The 22,270-nt window shown below is 46.5% G+C and overlaps 1 protein-coding gene across 4 annotated transcripts; it reads left to right on the forward strand.

The window, feature by feature from the left end:
- The first annotated feature begins 5,435 nt into the window (after window positions 1-5,435).
- Window positions 5,436-15,647, forward strand: LOC138570998 (SURP and G-patch domain-containing protein 2-like). 4 transcript variants are annotated; one of them, XM_069649162.1, is made up of 11 exons: window positions 5,436-6,235; window positions 6,761-6,877; window positions 7,066-8,763; window positions 9,044-9,194; window positions 9,466-9,650; window positions 9,854-9,965; window positions 11,457-11,803; window positions 12,100-12,158; window positions 14,266-14,318; window positions 15,003-15,037; window positions 15,479-15,647. In XM_069649162.1, the coding sequence occupies exons 2-11, from the start codon at window positions 6,766-6,768 to the stop codon at window positions 15,490-15,492; spliced, it is 2,766 nt and encodes a 921-aa protein (XP_069505263.1). In that variant the 5' UTR covers window positions 5,436-6,235; window positions 6,761-6,765; the 3' UTR covers window positions 15,493-15,647. The 4 variants fall into 4 exon arrangements, 2 of the variants coding, with proteins under 2 accessions (XP_069505263.1, XP_069505262.1); XM_069649161.1 differs by having other exon boundaries at window positions 5,994-6,235; window positions 15,003-15,093; XR_011303887.1 differs by lacking the exon at window positions 12,100-12,158 and having other exon boundaries at window positions 6,058-6,235.
- The last annotated feature ends 6,623 nt before the right edge of the window (window positions 15,648-22,270 follow it).

The raw sequence follows: 22,270 nt of genomic DNA on the forward strand, positions 1-22,270 counted from the left end.
GCTGCGAGGTCGGGCTGAGAGTTGGAGTGAGAGTTGTGGAGTTTGAGGATGATTTGGGTATTGTCAGCGTAGTTGTATCACACGATATTGTGCAGGCGGATGATTCCAGGGAGGGTGGACATATAGAGGTTGAATAGGAGAGCTGATAGGCATGCACCTTGCGGTACTCCAGTATTAACTGGGTGAGCAGCCGAGACAAAAGGGGAGAGGAGGGTTATTTGTTTCCTGTTGTTGAGGAGGGAGGCGATCCATTTGAGAGTGGTTCCACAGATTCCTAGGGAGTGGAGGTGGTCGAGGAGGATTGAGTGGTTAGTTGTGTCGAAGGCTGCAGACAGGTCAAGGAGAATTAGTGCAGCGCATCCTGCAGAGTCTGCAGTGATCTTAAGATCGTCCCAGATTGAGGCCAGAGTGGTTTCGGTTCCATGTCACGGTCTGAAGCCTGATTGGGCAGGGTCAAGGAGGTTGTTGGATTCGACAAAGGCATTTAGTTGGGAGTATGCTTTTCGGTCGAAGAGTTTTGCAAGAAATCTGGTGTTCGAGATGGGATGGTAACTTTTGGGGTCAAGGGATAGTTTTTTAAGAAGAGGCATGACATATTTTGAAGGCATATGGAAAGATTCCAGAGCTGAGGGAGTCATTTAGGATGGTTCTTGCATGCTCTCCTGCGTAGAGTGACGAGAATATTTCTTTGAGGACAGAGGCGGGGCAGGGGTTTAGAGGGGAACCAAAGGGTTTGTGAGCAGATAGAAGGTCAAGAAATTCTTCTCTGGAGATGGGTTTGAAGGAGTCAAAGGTGGGTATGGTGGGGCTTGCGGCAGCAGGGGGGGGTTGTTGGATTGGACAGTATTTGGGGCGGGGAGAGGAGGGATAATGTTTTGCTTAGGTAAGCGAAGTTGTTCTGTCGAGAGCAGTGGTGTAGAAGTGGAGGGAGAGAGAGTCGCAGAGCGATTGTGATGGGGTAGATTGGACAGAGGTGCAAGTGGGTTTGACAAATTCAGATATGATTCTGTGGAGTTCTTTGCTGCGGTTTCCACAGTTGAGAATCCGATTGTTGTAGTGGGCTTTTTTGGCTTTTCTGATTTCTGCTTTGTAGTTGCGATGGTGCAAGGCGAAGGTGGATCTACTGAGACTGTTTTTTTCTGCTCGCCATTTGCGTTCCAAGGAATTATTTCGTTTTTTGGCATTCCTCAGTTCAGGAATAAACCATTTGGGAAATGGTCTGAGGCCTGAGGAAGAGGGTCGCGAGGGGGTGAGTGGAATTAGTGAGTCATTCAGCCATGAGTCGAAGGAGTCGATGGTTAAAAATCTATCAAGGGGAGTTGTGGGGGTCTGAAAGCAGGGCTTCGGCTAGGTCAGGGAAGATTTTTTGTTTGTTCCAGCATTTGGGGTGAAGGGGGGAGGCGGGTTGGGGGCCAGGTAGAGGTTGGAGAAAGTGACGACAAAGTGGTCGGACCAGATGAGTGGTAAGGGGGGGCTAGATGTATCAGGTCATGGGAGCTGAAGATAGCATCTAGGGTGTGCCCTTTAGAATGAGTTGGACCGTTCATGTGAAGGGAGACATTGAGCGCATCAAGACTGTCGACCAGTGACTGGGTCATAGGGTTGGTGTGGATGTCTAACCAGATATTTAAGTCTCCTAGGAGAGTCAAGGAGGGGTGATTTACTTGAATGGTGGATACAGAGTCAGGGAGGTTGGTTGTGAAATGTCTGTCGTAACCAGGGGGTCTGTAAATGATTAGGAAGCTGTGGGAGAAAGTCAGGGGTAGTGAGAGTTTAACAAGGAGGGATTTGCATGATAAAATGCATGTCTGAGTATCGATGAGTGAGATGGAGAAGTGAGATCTGAAAAAGACTGCCACGCCGCCTCCTCTTGAGGGTCTGGTGCATGATAGCCAGAGTCCTGGTTCAGGTGCGCAGGCAGGCGGCAACGTTAGTGTGGGTTGCCCCCCCTTTTTTGGCCTATCCAGGTGTGGTTCCCAGCCCTATTAGAATTGCCCGTGGATATTCTTGTCTTCTCCCTATCCACCCGCGGCTTTTCTCCGTCCCGACAGGTCTCCCTTATGAGCTGGTCCTTCAGGGTCTCCTCTACCTTATGACTTAGATGTTTTCATCTCTTCCTGGTGCTTCCAAGGGCTTTCGCAGGACTTTAGCTGTGTTGTCAAGGACTTTGGGGCGGCCTTCTAATAAGTCAGGGTACTCTTCGGCTTGGTTCAGCTGGGATAGCTGGTGTGTGGCTCAACATTTTGTTTCCAATTCTGCCCCTACAGTAGAAGTAGTTAACTTTTGGTGGAGTTGTTTAGAAAGGGCAAGATTTACATGTTTATAAATGGATTTAGATCTGCTATCTCACCGGGGCATGTTGTGGTTAAGGGTGAGCCAGTGGGTAGGTACTTCTTCGTACGCAGGGCCCGCAAGTCCATTCGCATTAAGATCCCATCTACAGGTAGGTACTTTGTTCTACGGGATGTTTTTATGGTGTTGTATTTCGTCCATTCTTGGCCTTCTAATGAAGGTTTGTCTTTGCAGCAATTGTTTCCAAGTTAACCATGCTGGTATGCTTTGTTCCATTAAAAGGTTTTCTGATATCAAGAGTAGTGGATATGGGCAATCAAATATTGAACCTCAGGGCTCATTTTCTTTATTTCCAGGAGATCTAAGTGTTTAGTTTTCTCCATTTCTTATCCAGGTTTTCCAGAGGATTCTAATTTATGTGTCATTAAGTGTTTAAAATGTTTTGAGTTCAAGTCAGAGGCTCTTAGACCTCCTAATACCGCTCAGCTGCTAATTTCCTATAGGAAACCCCATAGCCGGTGTCCCCTGCCCCTTAAGCCAGATGGATTAAGTGGGTTATGCAGGAGGCAGGAGTTGATACATCCTCCTTTGGTTCTCTTTCAGTCAAGGGTGCTATGGCATCTATAACTGTTTCCTGGGGGGTAGCCTGGAACAAATTTTGAAAGCAGCTGATTGGTGAAGAGAATCAACATTCAAAACATTTTATCACAAGTGTATGGATCATGTTGCGATTAATGTGATGCAAGGGCTTTAAACCTGCAGAACATGAAGCCTCCTGTCTTGACATAGAATGACTAATCCCCCTCACTAACATGAGAGGGGGTTTAGATTCTATTAAAGACAAGGAGGTGAGTATTATCCCACCCACCCACCCTTTGTTTCTTGTTCTTACAGCTTCGGGGTGAGATGATCTGTTCAGGAGCATTTCGTCACAGTTACAGGATGCAGAGAAGTTGTGATCCTTGAACTTCGTTGGATCCTGTCTCTGTGCTATATCATCTGGTCTTTGCAGTGGGTGTCTAATCGAAGACAGCTGCAGAAAGAGGAGTTGGGATTACAGTAAAGGATTTATATAGAGGCGGGTCCCTGCTCATTGGTCATCTACAGGGCATGACCTGTCCTCCATGTTGGATTGGGAAGTTCCCATTGCATTGATTTTGAGCTTTGTTTGAGTTCTGTTATTTAAACTTTTTTGTTTGTAAGGGTTTTTTCTTTCCTGCTGTGGTTTGTATGCATAATACTCACCTCCTTGTCTTTAATAGAATCTAAACCCCCCTCGTAAAAAAGTCTGTGTATGATTAATGGCACAATAAATAAAAAATAAAATAAAAAAAGAAACATACTACGGAGTGACCGCTTGGGGCTCCTCCTGGCTTAGCATTCACCCACCCACAATCTGCAGAACCGCAGGCGTCACAGCCGTAGCCCCAAAGTCTCATCGGGAGCACACAGTGCTGCTGATGGAGGGATTCCTTTCACTCCCCCATATACGCTTGCACGCTGGTGTGTCGGCTGTGCACTAGTTGCCAATATACCCCGTTTCCGATCTGTAGGTGTTTATCCAGTCCTGTTTTTTGTTTGCATTCTGGGGCTTGCAGTCTGAGTTTTACATACATGCCAACATTCTGTGACCAAAAATCTGTAGGAATCTTAAAGTTTCAAAAATACTGAAAAGATCGGTATTTGTTGTCACTAAATCGGTAAGCGGTAAGACTGCTTAAAAAGCGGTATCCTACCACCTAAATCGGTTGGGTTGGCAAGTATGTAGCAGGTACCGGAGAGAGGGGCGCTGCGTTGTGCAGCTACGCTGAAGAAATAGCATATTTTACTTGCAGGCTGGTGAAAGTGGCGAGACTCGCGGAGGGCGGGGCTGAAATGTGCGTTTTCCCCCCGGCTCCTGACGCAAGCTCACACCTGCCAGAACTCATTAGGAGGAGTGGCTCGCCATTGCTTCAGCGGCTCGCCCCAGCATGTAGATGACTGGCACCGGGGAGCTGAGGTACGGTGAACCATGTGGCTGTTGATATCCAGAAATGCTGGAGCGGATCTCACAGGCGCCTCTGACAGTCTGGGGAGGTTGCACTGGCCTGCTAACTGCTGCCAGTAAGAACACACCATTATAAAAGCAGCAACTTGGACACATCCCCACTGAAGAACGTTCCTCGGATTCTGTGTACTTGCGCACCCTGCAAACCTGGCTAAACAGGCTGCTAAATCCAGGCAAAATAAAAAAAACGGTATTTGTTGCAACTAAATCGGTAGGCGTGCTTAAAAAGCGGTAGAAGTTTCATAAAATGTTTCACATAGAAGTATAATAAGCACTGCTCAATCAATCTCGTTTAACGTAAGAGAAACACTAAAGTGTCACGTATGTGCATATCTCTCAACTCACACGCTTTTGGCGGGTGTCACCCGCCCTGTAAAGGGCTGACTCACCCGCCAAGCCTCCTGCACGCCCATTAATTCCAATGGGCGTCTCACCCGCCAAAAACGAAATCGGGTGATTTCACCCGCCTTTGTAACAGAAATGGTTGAGAGCTATGTATGTGCCAAAGAGCAGCAAAGAAAGAGGAAATGCTCAGAGGCAACAGGTGCTTATAGCAGTGATATGCACACTTTGGGGCTGCCCCTCTTTATTGGGGCCCAAATGTTGGTTGGGAGAAGTGGGCTGCTTGCAATAGAAAATATATGCAGAATTGATAACTGGGGGCACGGGAGAGGGATGGCGATGGCCACACTATTTTTACTCAGGGGTGGGGGGCTTGACAAGAATATTTTTTGTTCTCGAGGAGGTGGGTGGGGGAGGCTCTACATCAAACAGTTTAAATACCACAGGCGGTCCTCACGTAGGAGGCTCGGGATGGACAACATTTCATGAGGCGACTACAAAAAAATGCCACTTTTAATTGGGATTTGTAGTTCACGTTAAAGTAGTATTGATGTTATTTGTATAAGCTGCTAAAGATTTTGAAGTAAAGAAAGAAAGCATAATGGTCGCCTCCGGTTTTACTATAGAATATACCAATTTTCCTGAACCCTCTCTGGTACAACATAAAAGCGCGGGTAATAGAAACCACGCCCTCCTGTCCTGTGTCTATTGAATGTGCACGAGCAACGATCGTGTTACACGGCTGCCATTTTGTTTTTACGTAGCTGTGGCGCACTCAGACACTATATGCAAGAACGACGGGCATATAGACCAATCATACATTATCCTATGTGTTCTCTATTTTTATCTTTTAAGTGAATCGGTTGCCACACATTGACTACCGTCACATACTGTATCTTTAAGAATATTTTTTTTTAAATAGCCGGAAGTGATACATTTGGAAAAGGTGCAATTCGAAGTACGAACCATACGGGCCATCTTGTAAGGGGTTTTCCCATTCTATTTTGGCAAACCTGCGAGATCTTTGTTAATACCGTTCAAGTATTTGATACAAACTAAACACACTGCGAAACAAAAATGTACGTGTCGATGTACACCAAAGTAATTGTTGAGGAATATTTCAATAAGAAACATGTGGGACTTGCTCCGTATACAAATAATACCGTCTAATGTGTTACGTTATATTCCGTACATGTTTGAGGCAAATCTGCGTGTCCACGGGTTGGGTGCACAAAACGCAGTTTCGTAACGAATACGCATAAGTCCCATTTCTTATTACAAGCTTTAAAGTGAACTGGGCTTATGAGAGGGCGGGACTGTCGCTTATTCTTCCGCTCAGCGATTAACAGTTGAGGCGCTCTCCTATGACGTTGTTTGCTGAGGCGCGCCTCCAGCAGTGAAGAGGGTGCGTAGGACCTTGTGCTTTCTTTGTTCGGAGCATAAGAACAGCGAGCGGAGTTGCGTGACATCTGTGCTCCCCGGCTCTGAAGACATCGTGGGCCCGCTGCCGAGTTTACAACACATCACAAGACTAGATTTCAATCTAAGGAACAGGTGGGTGTTTGCCGGTTTTTTTTTTAACCAGTACGGCCCTTCGTACTTTTGTTCGTGTTTTGACGCGCGTATTTTGGGCCCTCGGCTCGATTCTAATGGCCGCCTAGTTTCCATCGATTTCATGCCACGGTGGAACAGTGTCTTGGATTGCGGTGTAGAGCCCGCGCACTTGGCACGGCTTCGTCGCGTGTCTTGCACGTGATAATGGCGCCTTTTTATTTTTCGCTCGATGTTTAAGATTAAACTGTGGCTGTGTAGTCGCATGGGTGAGCTTCTCTTTACTTATGTACTGAGTATGTAAGTCAACCTAACTCTCATTACTGCAGGTACACGAACCAGTATCGCATTGTATACGTTTCCGGCTTATGTGGCAGCTTCATCTAGGCTGCCCTCTTGCTTTTACTGTTAGTTCGCCGCGCTCGTTCTGTTTTATGTATCTCCATCGCGTGGTGTTGGGATTTGCATTGTGGGCGTCTAGATACAAACCTGTTTCAATCCCTAAAATAACTATATTTTTTTCTTCAGTTACAATGGCCGACAAGCAAGTTTCCCGTGAGATTTTTGAAGCCATCATGAAAGAAATGGTTGGGACCTTTCGGCCCAGTAGGGATGGGGTCTCCGACGATCCATTTCGAGCTTCTGGTGAGTCGTTTAGCAGATCTTGTGGAAGCCCTTATTTTTGCTTTGCTGATATTATTCCAGCGTACTCGTGGTGTTTTCCCATGGAAATGCGTGTTACTCGATTTGTGCGTTCTGCTTAGTCTGAACGTCCCCACCCCCCACGGTTTTGTCCCTTCTGTCCTTAGTTAATTCTTTCAATTTCTTTTCAGGCCCTTCCAGATCCACGCCAAAACGATACGACGAAGACTTCACAGAAACCGAAAGGTATTCCCGTGATGATTATAGACCGAGAGCATCGTCGTATTCAACACCTCGGCGACAAGAAGCTATCCGCTCTCCCCCTAGTTACTTTTCGGATAACCGTAGGTCTCGCAGCCCTCACAGGCCTGATGATTACTACTTCAACAGCCGTTCCGAGGGCGGAGAAAGCGAATTCGTACACCCTAGGGATGCTGTATGGTCAGATGAGCGTCCATTTCGCAGACCAGCAAGGCGAGATGATTCGTTTGATGAAGTGGAATTTGCTAGACCGGGCCCTAAAAGAGATTACACCAGACCAGATAACCATGTATCGCGCGGTAGGTTAGCTTATTTGGAAAGAAGGCAATCGGCAGGAAGAGGTCAATCGACAGCAAGAGGGCAGCGTGGGGGTGTAGCGAGAAGGGGCCCAGGGCGCGGGTCTGCAGCTAGGGCCCCAGGGCGCGAGTCTGCAACTAGGGGACGTGAAGCTAGGGGTCCGGGGCGCGAGTCTGCAACTAGGGGACCGGTGCGCGAAGCTAGGGGACCAGTGCGCGAGTCTGCATCTAGGGGTCCAGTGCGCGAACCCAGGGGTCCAGTGCGCGAGTCTGAAGCTAGGGGTCCAGTGCGCGAATCTAGGGGCCCAGGGCGCGAGTCTGCAACTAGGGGCCCAGGGCGCGAGTCTGCAACTAGGGGCCCAGGGCGCGGGTTTGCAGGAAGGGGTCCAATGCGTGGTGCTGCAACACGCGGTCACCTGCGGGGCGGTGTAGCGACAAGAGGTCAACTGCGGGGTGCGATTGCAGGGAGAGGTCAGCGAGGTGGTAGAGGGGCTAGCCAGCGAGGACAGAGGGGCGCGTCTACAGTAAGAGGCCGTGGAAGCAAAACTCAAGGTCAGCCAAGAAAAGGGGTACTAAATGGAAAGAAGGGCCCTTTAAGAGAAGACACAATTGGCGCACTTATGGCTGGATCGGATGTCGTGTCTAAGCTTGGTAGTAAAGTGGTTAAATGGTCTGGATTCAACAAAGTAAACACTGGTGAATTTGATCAGAGAAATCCTGCTTTCAATTCAGTGCAAACTCAAACCTTTGCCAATGCTCTGGCGTCCTTCAAGTTTGCGTTGAAACCTGAGCTCCGATATCAGTGTTTCTTGACTGTTAAGGCTCCAAATCACGCTGCCCTGAAGAAACCTATAGTTGATTCTGAGTTCCTAGGCATGTTGGTGGCTAAAGGTATTGTAGAAAACAAGAAGAGCTTCGCTGATCTAATTAATCCGCTCGATAAATACTTAACCTCATTTCAGCAGTGTATTCTGAAAAGCGCTCACCCCCTTTTGTTGGCGTGCAATGCGTACGAATTAAATATGAAACAAGGATTTGCAGGCGCCACAGATCTTTCTACTGCTTACGAGAATGCAATGGCAATGTGCCGCAAGTCGCTTTTGCTGTTTGGGCAGACATATTCGATAGCTACGTCTTTGAGGCAAGAAAAAATTCTTGAATATGTTGGGCTGCAAGAAATGGCTCCGAAGCCCTCTGACTTTCCGAATATGGAAGATTCCGCATTGTTTGGCAAAAAGTACATGGCGCAACTCAAAGCCTGGCTTGAGAAAAGTGGCTACCCAATGCATCTACAGACAGACCAACAGAGACCTCCAAAAGAATCCCAAGAAGGTAAGCGGCGTTTCCTGTACGGTCATTACCGACATCATTAATTTTATTTAAATGTTAGATGTGTCATGTTATTGAGGTGAAGGCTGTCTACGAATCTAATGAAATCGCTCTGGTGGTTAAAACATTGCATGCTTTGCTCAGGATAATGTTTGAGCCCCCAGCTCTGGTCGGCGAGGTGCTTCTGATTGGGTTCATTGTCCAATTGTATTTCTGGTGTTAATGCTCTGTTTTTAATAGCGGTTTCAGATCTTTGATTTGTACCATAATCCTTTTTGTGTAGAGCTTGCCCCCGAGCCCAAGGTCAAGGAAATAATGGACGACCTACTGGAGAATGCTCTTAACGCTTTGAAAGAGAAAAAGAAGGCAGAAGCAGAAGATTTAGATGAAGATGCTGCAATGGAAGACACTGTCAATGAAAAACCTGAACTGTGGTAAGTCGGTACAAAATTGAGTTGCGGGTGGAAGATGTACTCTCGGCCCCTAACCGCCACACTTGAACACAGAGAACCTCTACCGGAGAGAGGTTAGTAATATACAACCCGCCACTACTAAAAGGCTGCGACAATACCAGAATCCCAAATCCGCAAGCCATTGATCAGTATGAGGCAGGTCCCAAGTGGTGGTCCTTTAAAGCAGCCGTCTTTCTGTATTTTTCTATTGTGTGCTGAGTAAACTAATTGCAATCTTACCTTATTTCGCTAGGTTTTTATTTGACGAAGCTAGCCAAGAATACAAGTACTATCAACAGAAACTGCTTGAACTGCACAAACAAAAGCGCGCAGACAAGGAAGCTAAGCGAGCTCAGCTAAAGGCTGCTGCAGCTGTGTCTATGGCAGCTAAATCTGCTGGGCCTTCCAAAGCCACCACCGATCCCCAGTTTGATGAAGGTAACATTGAAAGCTATCGCTCTGTGTATTGTTTCTGCAAAATGGGCCTTGGTGCCTTCTGTTTTGTTGTGATGTGCACTGGTTTAGTGTTTTACATGGATTTTTGGGGCGTGTGATTTTTGTCTTTGCTTATGCCAATGAGCTGTCTGTTGTAATTTGGATGTTGAAATCAGTGGTGCTGTAAAAAATCTATTTTTTGTCAGTTGATGCTAGCACCAGGCAAACCGCAGAGAATCTGGCCCGTTTTATCCTTCAGTTGGGATCGAATATCGAAGACTTCAACATGGATAGCCTCACTTCTAATCCAGAGTTTTGGTATGCGATTTTAATTTCACAGTACTTCTTCCTACTACTCTACTTGCATAGCTTCTGACGTGAGCTCTTATCAGTCGGGATGAAGGGTTGGTTATGGGACCATGATAGGGTTTTGCCACACACTGAAAGGTGGTGCTGTGTAGTAATGCATTACTAAGGGGTATTTTTTAAATGATTTTTGGGGGACGTCCGTGTCCATGCCCAAAACCTCTGGGGACACCCCTCACCTAGCAAAACAAAAGGTGATTGGCTTGTCGCATCGAGAGTGGCGGATATGTCCAGGCATGGGTCACGTGCTTGCTGTTCCTAGAGACCCAAGCTACTTCCTGCTGAGACCCTACAAGCATGAAACATGTCAGGTTGCTTGTGGTCTTGTGCAGAAGGGGTGTGACCTAGCTGTTTGGGCATGACTGCCCCTTTTGGGGTGGGACCAAGATTTGCATATGGTATCTTCCTGTCCTTTAATGGATTGGCGGGCAAAATATGTTCTAGGAGATCTTCCAGCAATGGCAGAGGTTAAGAGTCATTGTAAACCTTCCAGTCATCACCTTGTGTTTTTTGCTTTGGCGCCAGTGGTCTAGACGGTCTGCGCCTAGCGGTTTGATCATGATCACTCCTGTAGAGGTGGGAGGAGAATGAGTAGTGAGGGTGCATCTAGCTACTCCATACCCGAAGGGCTTTTTAGATTTCAAGCAGTGGACGTGATGGAATTTGGAATTTCCAAGTGGACTCTAATTTCGAGAGCCTTTGGGTGTGGGGTATGTAACTCCCAGGAGCTGGTCAACAGTGCTATTCGGTGTGTTGCTGGTACAAGTGGGGCACTTTGGGAAGTGGGAAGGGGGGGGTTTGCTATGGTGACTCCACCAAGAACAATGTACCTATGATGTGAAGATGCAGTTTGAAAGACCACTGGCTTGAGGATTAGCAGCAGTAGTGAGCGCCATGGTTGACTTGATCTGGGGCCCTCAGTATCACCCAATTACTGCGCATGGCGAAATCTCGAATTGTAACCCCACCCCATTTCATTGCATACATAGGATCATTCTCTGGTTGTTGCGTGCTCAAGTTACCCCGCCTCCACATGTATACTGTGAATGGTGGGAGACACCGTTATTTTGGGACGTGTAGATCACGTGTAGAGTCCCGGGAGGATAGCTCAGCGGCAGCGTGCGCGTCTTGGAAGCAAGACGACACGAAGCAACGACAGGTTCGATTCCCGGGTCCGCGCTTAGAAAGCTCTGGGTGATTAAGCGCGTTATAAATACGTAACTAAGACAAAAAAAACACAATTACGTAACTAAGAAAAACAAACAATTCCTGTAACAGCGCCTCGATGCCTGCGGGTTGTGTGAGCGCTTTATAAATATAAAATAAATAGGTCCGGGTTCTCTACTACGTGGGTCCCTGATGTATCGATAATAAAAATACATGGTCTGTGAGCTCTCAAATGATTTAGTGCCAACCCTGTTGAATTACTTGTTCCCATTACAGGTTTTTGACGAAAAAAGAAAGCCCAGCACACAAATTTTATCAAATGAAGTTGGCCGAATTCACTGAATCCCAGGATGGTGACGCAGAAACCGTTATCACAGAGGATACTGATGTTACATGTGACGACACAGAAACCAAAGGCACTATCAATGCTAATGGGTCGGACTCTGCTCTACAAGATTCTCAAGCCTCTGAACTATCTAATGAAGCAGCAAAAGTTGCCTGTGAATCGACATCTGCAAATACCACTCCCACGCAAACTGCACTCCCTCAAAGAAAGAGGGGTGCTCAGAAGGTGGCTCGTACTGTGACTCCTAAGAAGGCCCACATAGCAGAAGAGTCTAAAGGTAAGTAAACGAAGATTCGGGTACATTTGCAGGCTTGGTCTTGCGGATCAGTTATTTGTTGGGGGAAGAGGGTCACCTATGTGCTACAATATACAAAGCACAAGTTCACTGTAAAATGCCTAGATGACCCGTTTAAAGGCCCCATTCTGGTTCAACATGCAGTTGGCTTGGGACCATATGGCAACTTTCTGAACGGTCACCCCATTGGCTCATTTTCTGACCTGGCTTAAATGTGCATATATACCATTTCAATTTCCCTTTGTGCTCTTAATTGTTTTCTGATTTTACATTTTTAGCTGATGACCCTGTCAAAACTGCTAATGAGAAAGCAACGGGACGTGCAGGTCTGAGGAAGGTGAGGTGAACAGATGACCACCTTCTGTGTGGTTGTCGCTACACTGGCAAAAACCTTTGGCGTTTGCATTTTTCCGATGCTCAAGGGCTCTGACTCGGCCCTAGCTGCAATGCGAACAGCACTACTGCAAACGGCATTGACTGGTTTAATCAGCAGGTACTTGGGCCAGTGTAATAATTGAGCCCGAACTGCTGAAGGTAATTTGGCCATGTTCTGCAGTACTACAGAACCCTTTGGAGGATTGGTTATCTTACAATGCAGCAGCGGCTTGTACTAGGTGATTGCTCTCAGCATACGCGAGTCTGCATTTGTATCCTGCATGATTCTCCAACAGTCTATCCCACCTCCTAGTTGGGAGTTGTGCTGTACTCTCGATGCAGGTTTTGTTTTCAAACCTACAGCTGCCTGAATGTGGTGTCCCAATCGGCAACTTTGTTTATGCATTTCCCCCACACCATTGGGCCCTCAGATTTGGTTGCCGAGCTCTATTCTGCCTGACCTGTGGTGGTTGCACAGCGGTTTACTCTCTCTTGCCATACTGAGCTGATGGTGCCATATTTGTGTGGTACTCTGGCAAATGTGTCCTTGCACCCCTAGGGTGTAGTGCCAGTGGAGATTGCATAATTAACACCTCAACCTTCTTATACGCGAATTTGGAATTTCTCATGTGGGGTGCGGGAGGGGGTCTGGGATCTAGAACTATCTACCTCCTGCACTTCTGTTACTTGCATAAAACATTTTAATGTTCCGAAATAGTCCTCAACTTTGCTTTGTAACTTGCTCCAATAGTTACTTGTGGGGTAATGGAGATTGGCAAATTGCCGCTTAAACACATGCCATATTTTCAGGCCTATCAAGGCCCTTTTCCGAATAGCTCTGCTGTTTGTTATACAGCCAGCGTGTCTCATTACCCACAATTATTTTTTGAAAATCTGCATTTCACAAACTGGATTGTAATGCCTCTGGAGTAGATTTGTGACGCAATTGGCTCCTAAATCTAACTTGCTACAGGATGCTTTATTTTTAACTTCATTTTCCTTGTGAAGTGACATCCAAATGTAGCCTTGGAAAGGCTTGGTTGCACAAATTGGGTGTGAAGCTATTTTCTCATTTCTGTGGGACCCCCCTCCCCTGGTGGTAATGCACGTTGTGGTTTCTTTGGTGGACCGTGTACAACGTGAAATCTGCTTAACAAAAGTGCTAAGACTGTTTTACAGTTCAAGCCTTTAAGCAAGTAGGTTTTCTTTTAAGCATCAGTTCTTTTTCCATGGTTGCCTGGCTGTGTGAAGTAGAGCCTATTCTGGCCGAGCATCTACATACACATGGCATTTCTTGTTGGCTCTCGTTTGCTACATCCTTGGGATATAGCTTTAGTGGCAGATTTCCTTCATGCCTTATTTTCCTGGAGGTTGATTACACGGCAGAGGTAGAATTTTTCCTCCATTTGAAGTGATGCGCAAACATTTTGCTGAAGCTTCTTGGAGCAAATCTTATCCTCATCTGGTTTAGTTTCTTTTTACCAGAAACTCTTTTACCAGAAACTACTAGACCCCGTGGACTTATCGTGAAGACTGGCTTCTTGTCCTCTGAATTATCCAGATGAAGCAATCCATTGTGGATGCATAACCTCTTGGCAGTGGCTCAAAAAGTGAACGAAAAATCACCTGGCTGTCTATCTTCTTGTTTTAGAAACTTGATAGCCAACAGTAGCCGAATATCTGGAGACCAAGCTTATCCATAACCACCAAGCTGCAGATGCATGTTGAGACCAATCTCTGGTCAGACTAGTTTCAAATGCATGCAGTTCTGGCTTTCACTTTGAACCATCCGCTCGAAATTGGCGCATCTCTATGGTGATGCTTTTGTATCGGAATTATCATTGGATTACCTACCAGCCTCAAGCACCCTTCATAGTAAACATGACCACTTATATATAAAATATCTTCATAACTTCAGCGCGATAGCCTAAAGACCAGATTTAGATGCAATGAAACTTTCATGTTGGACTACATGCATACTTTATTTGTTTACAGCCAGCAATAGTTTCAGAAAAATCGGGCTTCTCATTTAACTTGCATGTAAATAACAATGCTGTTCTATCCTTTAGAAACCGAAGCTCGCTGATGACGAACACGTTTCTGAAGAAGCGGCTACCAAAGGGTATGTAGTAAAATATTTGTTTAGTGAATATTTAATCTGTTGTATTTCCGAGATTTATTTATGAACGGTATTAGGTTTTTTTCTACTTGTATTACACACAACCGGTCTAGCTCGTCGTTCAGAGTGGTTCTAGGTTTCCGTTTGTTACAGCCAACCCATGTGTGGTGGACCTTTGAGAATCTGCTGTTGTACAATCACTGTACACGCGAGCTTCTACAATACGTTCTAATTGTGTATTTTAGGTGTACATATTCACTTTATGGGCAAAGCACTTCATGAGTTGATGGGTTAAACACTCAAGAGGGCCAGTCTAGTGCACTTCTCTTGTATACCGTTTCAAAAATATATTCTGCCCGTGACTGAATGGCTTATACTTTTGATTATACTGCCCTAATCCTGATCTTGTGTAGCCCTATAAAAAAAACCACTTCCCTAATATGACGCCGCTTTTCTGCTACTTGCAGTTAATTCCCCTGCCCCACCCTCGGAAGTTTGAATCCTTGCAGCTATAACCTGTACAATACTCAATACGTACCACCACCAGAGTAGTGGGCCCCTATACTGACAGTGGGTATATTTCACCTCCTACAGATTGCTCTGAACGGTCAGATTCCTTTGTGCCTTAAATGGTTTGTTGTCCCACTTGTTGTCCCCTGGCTTAATAATCTTTATTGTATTCTACAGAAATGCAGCTTCTGGGGACGAGGACTCCGTAACAGGTCAGCCATCCAATGATGCCACAGAATGATGCAAACCAACTACAAGAAACTATTAGGTATTGGTGGGCGTAGAATCCTCTTGCAGAGCTTGCTTTCAGGAAGCATTTATTCAGGTGTCCTTACATGTGCCATCTGATTGAATGAATATCGTAGTAACACTGCATTCTTTTCAGGCACTTTTCACTATTCTGCTGGACATTACTGCACAGTAGTTCAGTAATTCCGAAGGAATTCACTCATCGGTGCTCACAAAACCGTTGCAGCGAAGTGTAGTGCTCTGTTATGGTTTCGTACACCGTCTTTGGAGCCAATGGGTGAGGGGGGGGGTTTTGCATGCATTCTTATTGAATGGGCATTTAAAATATAAATAGCTGAACTCGCATTGCTTTACATTTTGAGGGAACTCGGAAGAATTATGTAATTTGTTTCCTTATTTTGCAGGATCTCTTCCGTGAAGATGAGCAACTTTCCATCATTGTTTGTTGTTTTTTTTTAAAGTTTCTGTTCTTTTGTTATGTTTTTAGGTGTGACTTCTCACATCCTGTTTTATTTCTGTTGTAATATAATGCACCAAGAGCTGTAAAACATTCAATAAATCTAATTGTTCAGATTTACGTAGCAGTGTTAATTTGTATTCTGGGTTTCCTTTAAGGCTAATACTACTCTCTGCCCAGAAGTGCAAGAGGACTTGCCGGTTGGGACGTGGGAAGGCTCGACTAGTAGTAGTCGTGTCACATAGATTGTACCATCTTTGAGCGACTGAAGTCTTGGTGGTGCCCCCCCCCCCCCCAACCCACCTCCCTCCCGATTGTTTGACACGCTCAGCACTTATCGCAGGACTTTGCAGTAGGGAGGTTATTTTAGTAGGCAGGGTATAACGGTCTGCTGGGGTATAGCATTGTAGGTACCATGGAGCATGTGGCAGAGAAGTTGAAGTCGGTATGTTGTATTCTGACCCTTTTTCTAAGCAAACTATTTGCACCAATGTGAGCATGCAGGTCTGTGGTTGGGGAGAAAGCGGGATATGCTTGCAAGAGGCGGCGAGGAGAATTTTTAGAGGTTTCAGATTAGTTAACGGGTTGTCAGAGGCACCATTATGGCCTCGGATAGTTTATGCAGACTGAGTAATGTTAGCATTTTGAGGCGTTTGTGTGACCAACAATGCAAAGTTGAAAGTTACCACACAAGGTACCGCCTGAAAAGAACTACCAGATTTGAGTGAACACTACCTAAACTGCTTTGCTGGAGAGTTTTGATGTACAAAGAAATCGCTCGTTCCTTAATTTCTCTGTAGCTGTACTTAAGCCTGTTGCTGCTCATTATTTTTTTTTGGGCGACGTTGTGGTTGAGCCATTAGACTTTAACACGGGAGAATATTAATGTTAATGATATTTGTACCGTGCATTGCCATCAACTTGGTCCTCAGGCGCTCTGGCCGATCTGCAAACGAGAAGGTGGGATGGGGAAGAGGGAGTAGGATAGTGAAGAGGGGGGTGGTGGGTGCTGAGCTTTTGGTGCGAGTATCTGGCGATTGGCAGTCCTCTTGGGTTGTTGGTGCGGTTTGTGTTGTAGCGGTGTGGTGAAGTGCATGCGGATTGCAGTGCGAGAGGTGGTTGTGTGAGATACGTATGTAGAAAGTGAGATAGATATATATATATATATATAGGGTTAAATGTTTTGCAGCTAAATCACAGTACGGCTAAAAGCCTGGGTTTCAGCAGGAATCCTGCCTGGTGCGGGAACGGCTAGACTTGAGACCTGCATAGTGGGGGGGAGAGGCCCACGCGCAATAGAGTATATTTCGCTGGATTTCAGAGACCATTGAATGATGTTATTTAGAACGCCCTTAATACCCAGATGTTTCTAAGCGTGTACCCGGAGATCGAACCTGTATTGCTCTGTTGTCTTGTTTCAAAGCATTTATATAAGTACCGCAATGCATGTATCAAATGTTTTGCATCTTAGTGAGTAAATCCTCACATGCAAGAGCTCTTTAGTGTCAACAATAAACCAAAATAACGAAACTTATTTCACTTGTCAGACATACTATTTCATTATCATTTTTGTGCGTCTACATTACAGCAGGGGACGTATCAATGATGAATATCAGCCCAGAAGTAGCACCCTGGCCGTTTCTGACCTTGTATCGTCTATAACTGATTGGCTCTAGTAGAAAAAAAGGCCAAAGAGAGTTTACAGGGGTTTGTCATCAGATGGGTGGAACATATCCCAGATCAACAACTTCCAAGCTGCATACTTGTCACTTTACCTCCTGATCTAGTTGCCCCCTCCATCCACACTCTGCTTTCGGCCTCTGCCCAGCATTTAAATTCTCTGTGCTCGCACATATTGTGGACCAGCTGCTTTCCAAGCCATTGCAGTGCATCTTAACACATGCTTGTATTTACTGTTTCTGGTGTATGCTCCAGCAAGCATTCAGAGTCCGGTTATAGCTCACTATTTCACCCTTCCTGCAGGTTTGTTCTATACTTGTCCAGAACCTCTGCACTCGTTCACAACCCCAGCACGTGTTCACTTCTCCCATTGCACACCAGAGGTGTTGGTCGTGTAATTGTTGCTGAATGTAGCTATCCTGTGCAGTGTCATCTGTGCAACATATAGCCTCACACAGAAGTTCCTTGACACTTGGGATACACCAGTATCCTCTTATGTCCACTCCCAGGTATTTTTCTCATCTCTTAGCATTGCGCTTTTGGGGTTTGGTTTGTCTGCCAGTAAAAGTATAGTCTGACCGGCCGCCAACCATCACCTAAGCTATGCATTAGGGGCCAGTAAGGGGTTTGGTGTCGGCTCTTAAGGCCATCCATCCCATTTCTCCCTGGCCACCCTCCGAGCCCTTTGGTACCACAGGTACCTCAAGGTTTTCTCCCATAATTTGAACTCCCTAAAGACGCAGTCTCCATACAGATCGCCCCAAGTGTAGATCCCACACCTTTCCAAATGTCTCACCACTGCTGTGTCCGTACTGGCCTTGCAGACGTCTGCAGCAATCAGGGTCTCTAGTTAGTAGGGGTGCCCAAGTTTTAGCAGCGTGTCAGCCCTGTGCCATACCCTTCTACCCAGTGTTAACTAACATGGGGGCGCTCCCTAGGCAATCCAGCGGCACCCACAATATTTTAGTCGTGCCAGAGCTACTAGTTGCCGTAGGAGTTATGTTTCTGATGTGGCTTCATCTGACAACCACCTGGCTACAAAACGGAGTTGGGCTCCCAGGTAGTATTTTTCCAGATCTGGCCGTTGCACCCCACGGTCCCTATAGGGCAGGTATAGGGTGTCAGTTTGACAGGCTGCGCCCCACAAGAATTTGTGCAGTAGTATTTCTAATATGTGAAAACATGAGGCTTAATATAGCAGTGGACATTATGAAAGTGGTATAGGAATCTTGGTAGAACGATAATTTTGGTGATGGCCACCACCCATTAAAGATGACTGCAACCTGGACCAGAATCTCATGGATGTCCATGGGCCCTTTATCACTGCTGCCGTGTTGCCCTCATGCGTTTGTTCTGGGCTGTCTAATGTTCACCCCCAAGTATTTAAATGTTTCTAGTTCCACCAGAGCCCTACTTGTCAGTTCACCCCTGCTTCCCTCCCCCCGCCCCCTCAGGCACGCTATCTGGAATATGCAAGATTTTTCTTTGCTGAAGCAAATCGCAGATACCTTTGCATAATTTTCTAGTACTAATGGAGGTGTGGGGCCCTTCGGATACAGTATCGGGGTTTCCCCTCATGCTTCCTGGCAGTACCCATCCTCATATGCCTCCTTAAAGACTTCAAGCAACATCAAGGTCAAGGCTGACTCGTGTCTTTTTTACTCCAGGGAGGGGGGGCGGGGGGGTCCATCGCTCTTGCTCATGGGTGGCTTCAGATAAGTCTTCAGCTGAAATATCCCTCTCTACACTTGTTGTTTTACTGGGTGGACCTATTTTGCCAGTGTGCCTAGTATATCCTCTTGGGACACCTGGTTTTCGTGGCTGTATAGGTGGGAATGTGATTTATGCACTGTACCCGCCCCATTTTTGTCTCGGGTGTTCCCTCCTGCACAGCCACGCCAGAAGCCTTTTGACAGTGTGGTCAAATTTTGACAGCATCCCCCAGGTGTCTTGACAGCTGCGCCTTGCTTCCGCTAGTCTTGGCTCCTCCACTCGTTTGCCCGGCACATGTGCTTCTGTTTGTCTAATATAATCTTCCCCAACTCCATCCTTAGTTTGCCACCCGCACTAGCGACAACCCCTCACCACCACTTCATTGCCTCCCACAGGTAATTCCTTAACGCTACCCACGTTTCTTTCTGTTTTCTAATTTGGCTCTGTAATTCTTGAAGAGCCTGGTCCGTGGACCTAGCATCTTCCATTCCAGCAATAACGGTGAGTGGTCTGAGATCGACCTGCCTAGGTATTGTACCGATTCCATGCCAAGTGGGATTTTGCCATATTAGTCAATCCTGGTATGCAGGCCATGGGGCGAAGAGAGAGTAACATGTCTCATCTGGGTGCAGCTCCCTCCATGTATCCACACGATCTAGGTTTTTAAGCAATGCGTTCAGTGCCTCTGTGGGAGCCACTGTTCAGGTGATAGGTGGGCTAGATCTGTCTAGGCCCAGGTCCCGTACAGTCTCAGCCCCAGAGGAAAAACATTAGTATGGGGCTATTTAAGTAGGAGCTAACTATACATATTTGTACATGCTCTGTCCCCTTAAAATCGGGTACCTCCCATCTCTGTCAGCCTCCAGCCCCAATAATCGGATGGGAACCGCAGCACTTACCATTTAACACCAGCATATTTAGAGCAGGTCGTTAGTGTGAGTTCTTGCAGCAGTGCAAGACGTTTTTCCTGTTGAAGGATTTTACCAGTTTCCTGTGCAAATATGTGCCCAGACCCCGAACATTCCATGTCGGTATCCTACTATTGGCTGCCATGATGGTGCATGGTTGTGCCTCCCCTCACTGCTCCAGTCTCCCTCAATGTGCACTCGTCCATCTCCTCTCCCCGTCTGAATGACCATCGCCCCGTGTCCCCCCCGCCCCCCTGCCGCCGTACCACCAATGCACCCTGTCTCGTATGCCAATTCTTGGGAAGAACTTAAAACATTCCAAGCATCTACGTACAGCAGCTGATTTTCCTCTGCAGTGCTCAGGTGCCCCTGCACCGTCTTGACCCTTCCGGGCCATTGTGTGCGAGCTGTGTTGTCAGCAACTGGCCAACACCCACCAATTCGTGGAGTGGGTCTAGGATCCCAGGCTGAGTGGCCCGGTTTCTCTCCTGTCTAACTTGAATTACCAAATCATGGTTGCAGTGAGTTTCAATTACCCTGCAGCCAGGCCCCAACAGTTATTGTCTGTGTTCACCCCGCTCCTCCAAGTGCCCCTCATGTGACTGCTTTCTCACCCCAGCCAAATTGTTTCGCTGGACGTGCCCCTCTGCGTCCTCTGCTAGTTTCCAGCACCGCGTTCCTCCTCCCAATTGCTTCAGCCTCGTTTCCAGGATACTCTTTCCACAAGGGTGCGGATGTCTGGTCTTATCAGTTGCATTTCAATTTTAGTGTCTATGAATGACTGCAGTGCTGCGATCGCTTCCAATACTTCTCTTTATTTCCAGATTCCGAAGTAGATTGCTCTTTCTGTGTTGCCCTGTGGCTGTTCACGTGGTCTGGTTGCATTGATGGATTCCATGATTGTAGACTTACTTTTCCCTTTGGGTGGGGGACATTTATCTTTACCAGTGCAGGAGCGGGTTTTGGTTGCATTCAGTTGCGCAGCCTTTTCGTCCCAGTGTGGTCGATGTCCTGATTGCAGGCAGAATTTTCACTGGGCAAATCGGAACCCAACCAGTCTTTTTGTTGCTCCTCGTTGGGTTGCCTTTGTAGTAGTCTGGAGTCGTTCTAATATGGCCCATGGTGATGGTTCTACACTTGATTGCAGGTCTTTAGCGCCTCATGGGTAGGGTTTTCGCTGTGTGTGGGCCCGAACAAGGTTCACCGGGTGACCTTTCTAGTGCTCTAGTATTGAGAGCTACCTGATATGAGATGATATGATGTGATCGTTTATTTATATAGCACCTATACACTGTTTCAAAGCGCTTCAAAGCAAGGGAGGGAACAAGGGAAAATACAACTACATTCTTACAGGCCATGAACAGTAAGGATGTGAAATTAACTATCGTACTCAGCCTGACAACATTTCAGATAGTGCAAGAGCTAAGACATAGATGAGGAAGGGAGTGGGAAGGAAATGGAAACAGACAGGCGACTACCGTACTAGGCCTGATGACATTTCTGGTAGAGCCGGAGAAAAACAAAAGGTGAGGGAGAGGGGTGCAGGAAGGGAGGAACAAAACAAGTGACAATCGTACTAGGCCTGACGACATTTCTGGAGGGGTGGTGGGGAGGAAAAAACACTAATGGGAGGGTGGAGGAAACAGACAAGGTTGCGATCATATTGGGTCCAGGGACAATTCTGATAGAGTAAGTGCTTAGAAGAAAGTAAGGGGAGGTGTCATGATTTCCCAACGAGTTCCCTGATTTAACCCATGTTCCTGTAGGTTATTATTGCTGTCATTTGAGAGAAGGTATTGTTCCCATTCAGATCCATATAGTAAGTCATGGAAAATTGGGATTCCAAGATGGCCGCCTAGTGGTGTACCCAGGAACTAATCTGTAGGTCTAGTCTTTTGCGACCTCTGTTATAAGTACTCAATTTCTGAGGAGACTCGCGCTTCGCGTTGCTGACTGCCTTGCAGTACGGACGCTCACCGCGGTCTCCGTCTATTCCAGTCAGTTTCCCCGCCCTTCATATTTCCAGTCAGAATTTCCTCGTCCTGTCCCATAGTCTCCTTCACTGCTCAGTCAGTAGTTTTCTTTCTTATTTGATGTTCCCTAGTTACCGCGTCCTCAGTTCCAGTCCGAAGATTTTTTCCTGTCAGAGTTTAATACGCAAGTACCAGTGCCTAGTTGTTCTGTTACGAGTGTTTTAGCAACGGATTAGTCATTGTGCATATTCGCATTTTTTGGTTTATACTATACATAGTTGTTCCTTGTGCCAATGTTTGAAACTCATTTGCTGTGCCAGGTTGTTGTCACACTGCCCAATATGTGCCAAGTTGTGTAGCTAGTTGAACATTCTTTTGCATATCATTCCGCATTACACTTTGCTGATAGTTATTTAGTCAGTTCCCGATAGGACAGCGCTACACCTCTCGTCATCTATATTTCCA

The sequence above is a fragment of the Ambystoma mexicanum genome, chromosome 1p, assembly GCF_040938575.1.
Source record: "Ambystoma mexicanum isolate Mex_15411 chromosome 1p, UKY_AmexF1_1, whole genome shotgun sequence".
In the NCBI taxonomy this organism is placed as follows: domain Eukaryota; kingdom Metazoa; phylum Chordata; class Amphibia; order Caudata; family Ambystomatidae; genus Ambystoma; species Ambystoma mexicanum.

Bases quoted from the DNA above. Each gene is read 5' to 3' on its own strand.
- LOC138570998 (XM_069649161.1), top strand. From the start codon at position 6,766: ATGGCCGACAAGCAAGTTTCCCGTGAGATTTTTGAAGCCATCATGAAA. The intron at 9,195-9,465 runs GTAAGTCGGTAC...TTATTTCGCTAG, and splicing joins AATGAAAAACCTGAACTGTG to GTTTTTATTTGACGAAGCTA. The intron at 9,651-9,853 runs GTAACATTGAAA...ATTTTTTGTCAG, and splicing joins CGATCCCCAGTTTGATGAAG to TTGATGCTAGCACCAGGCAA.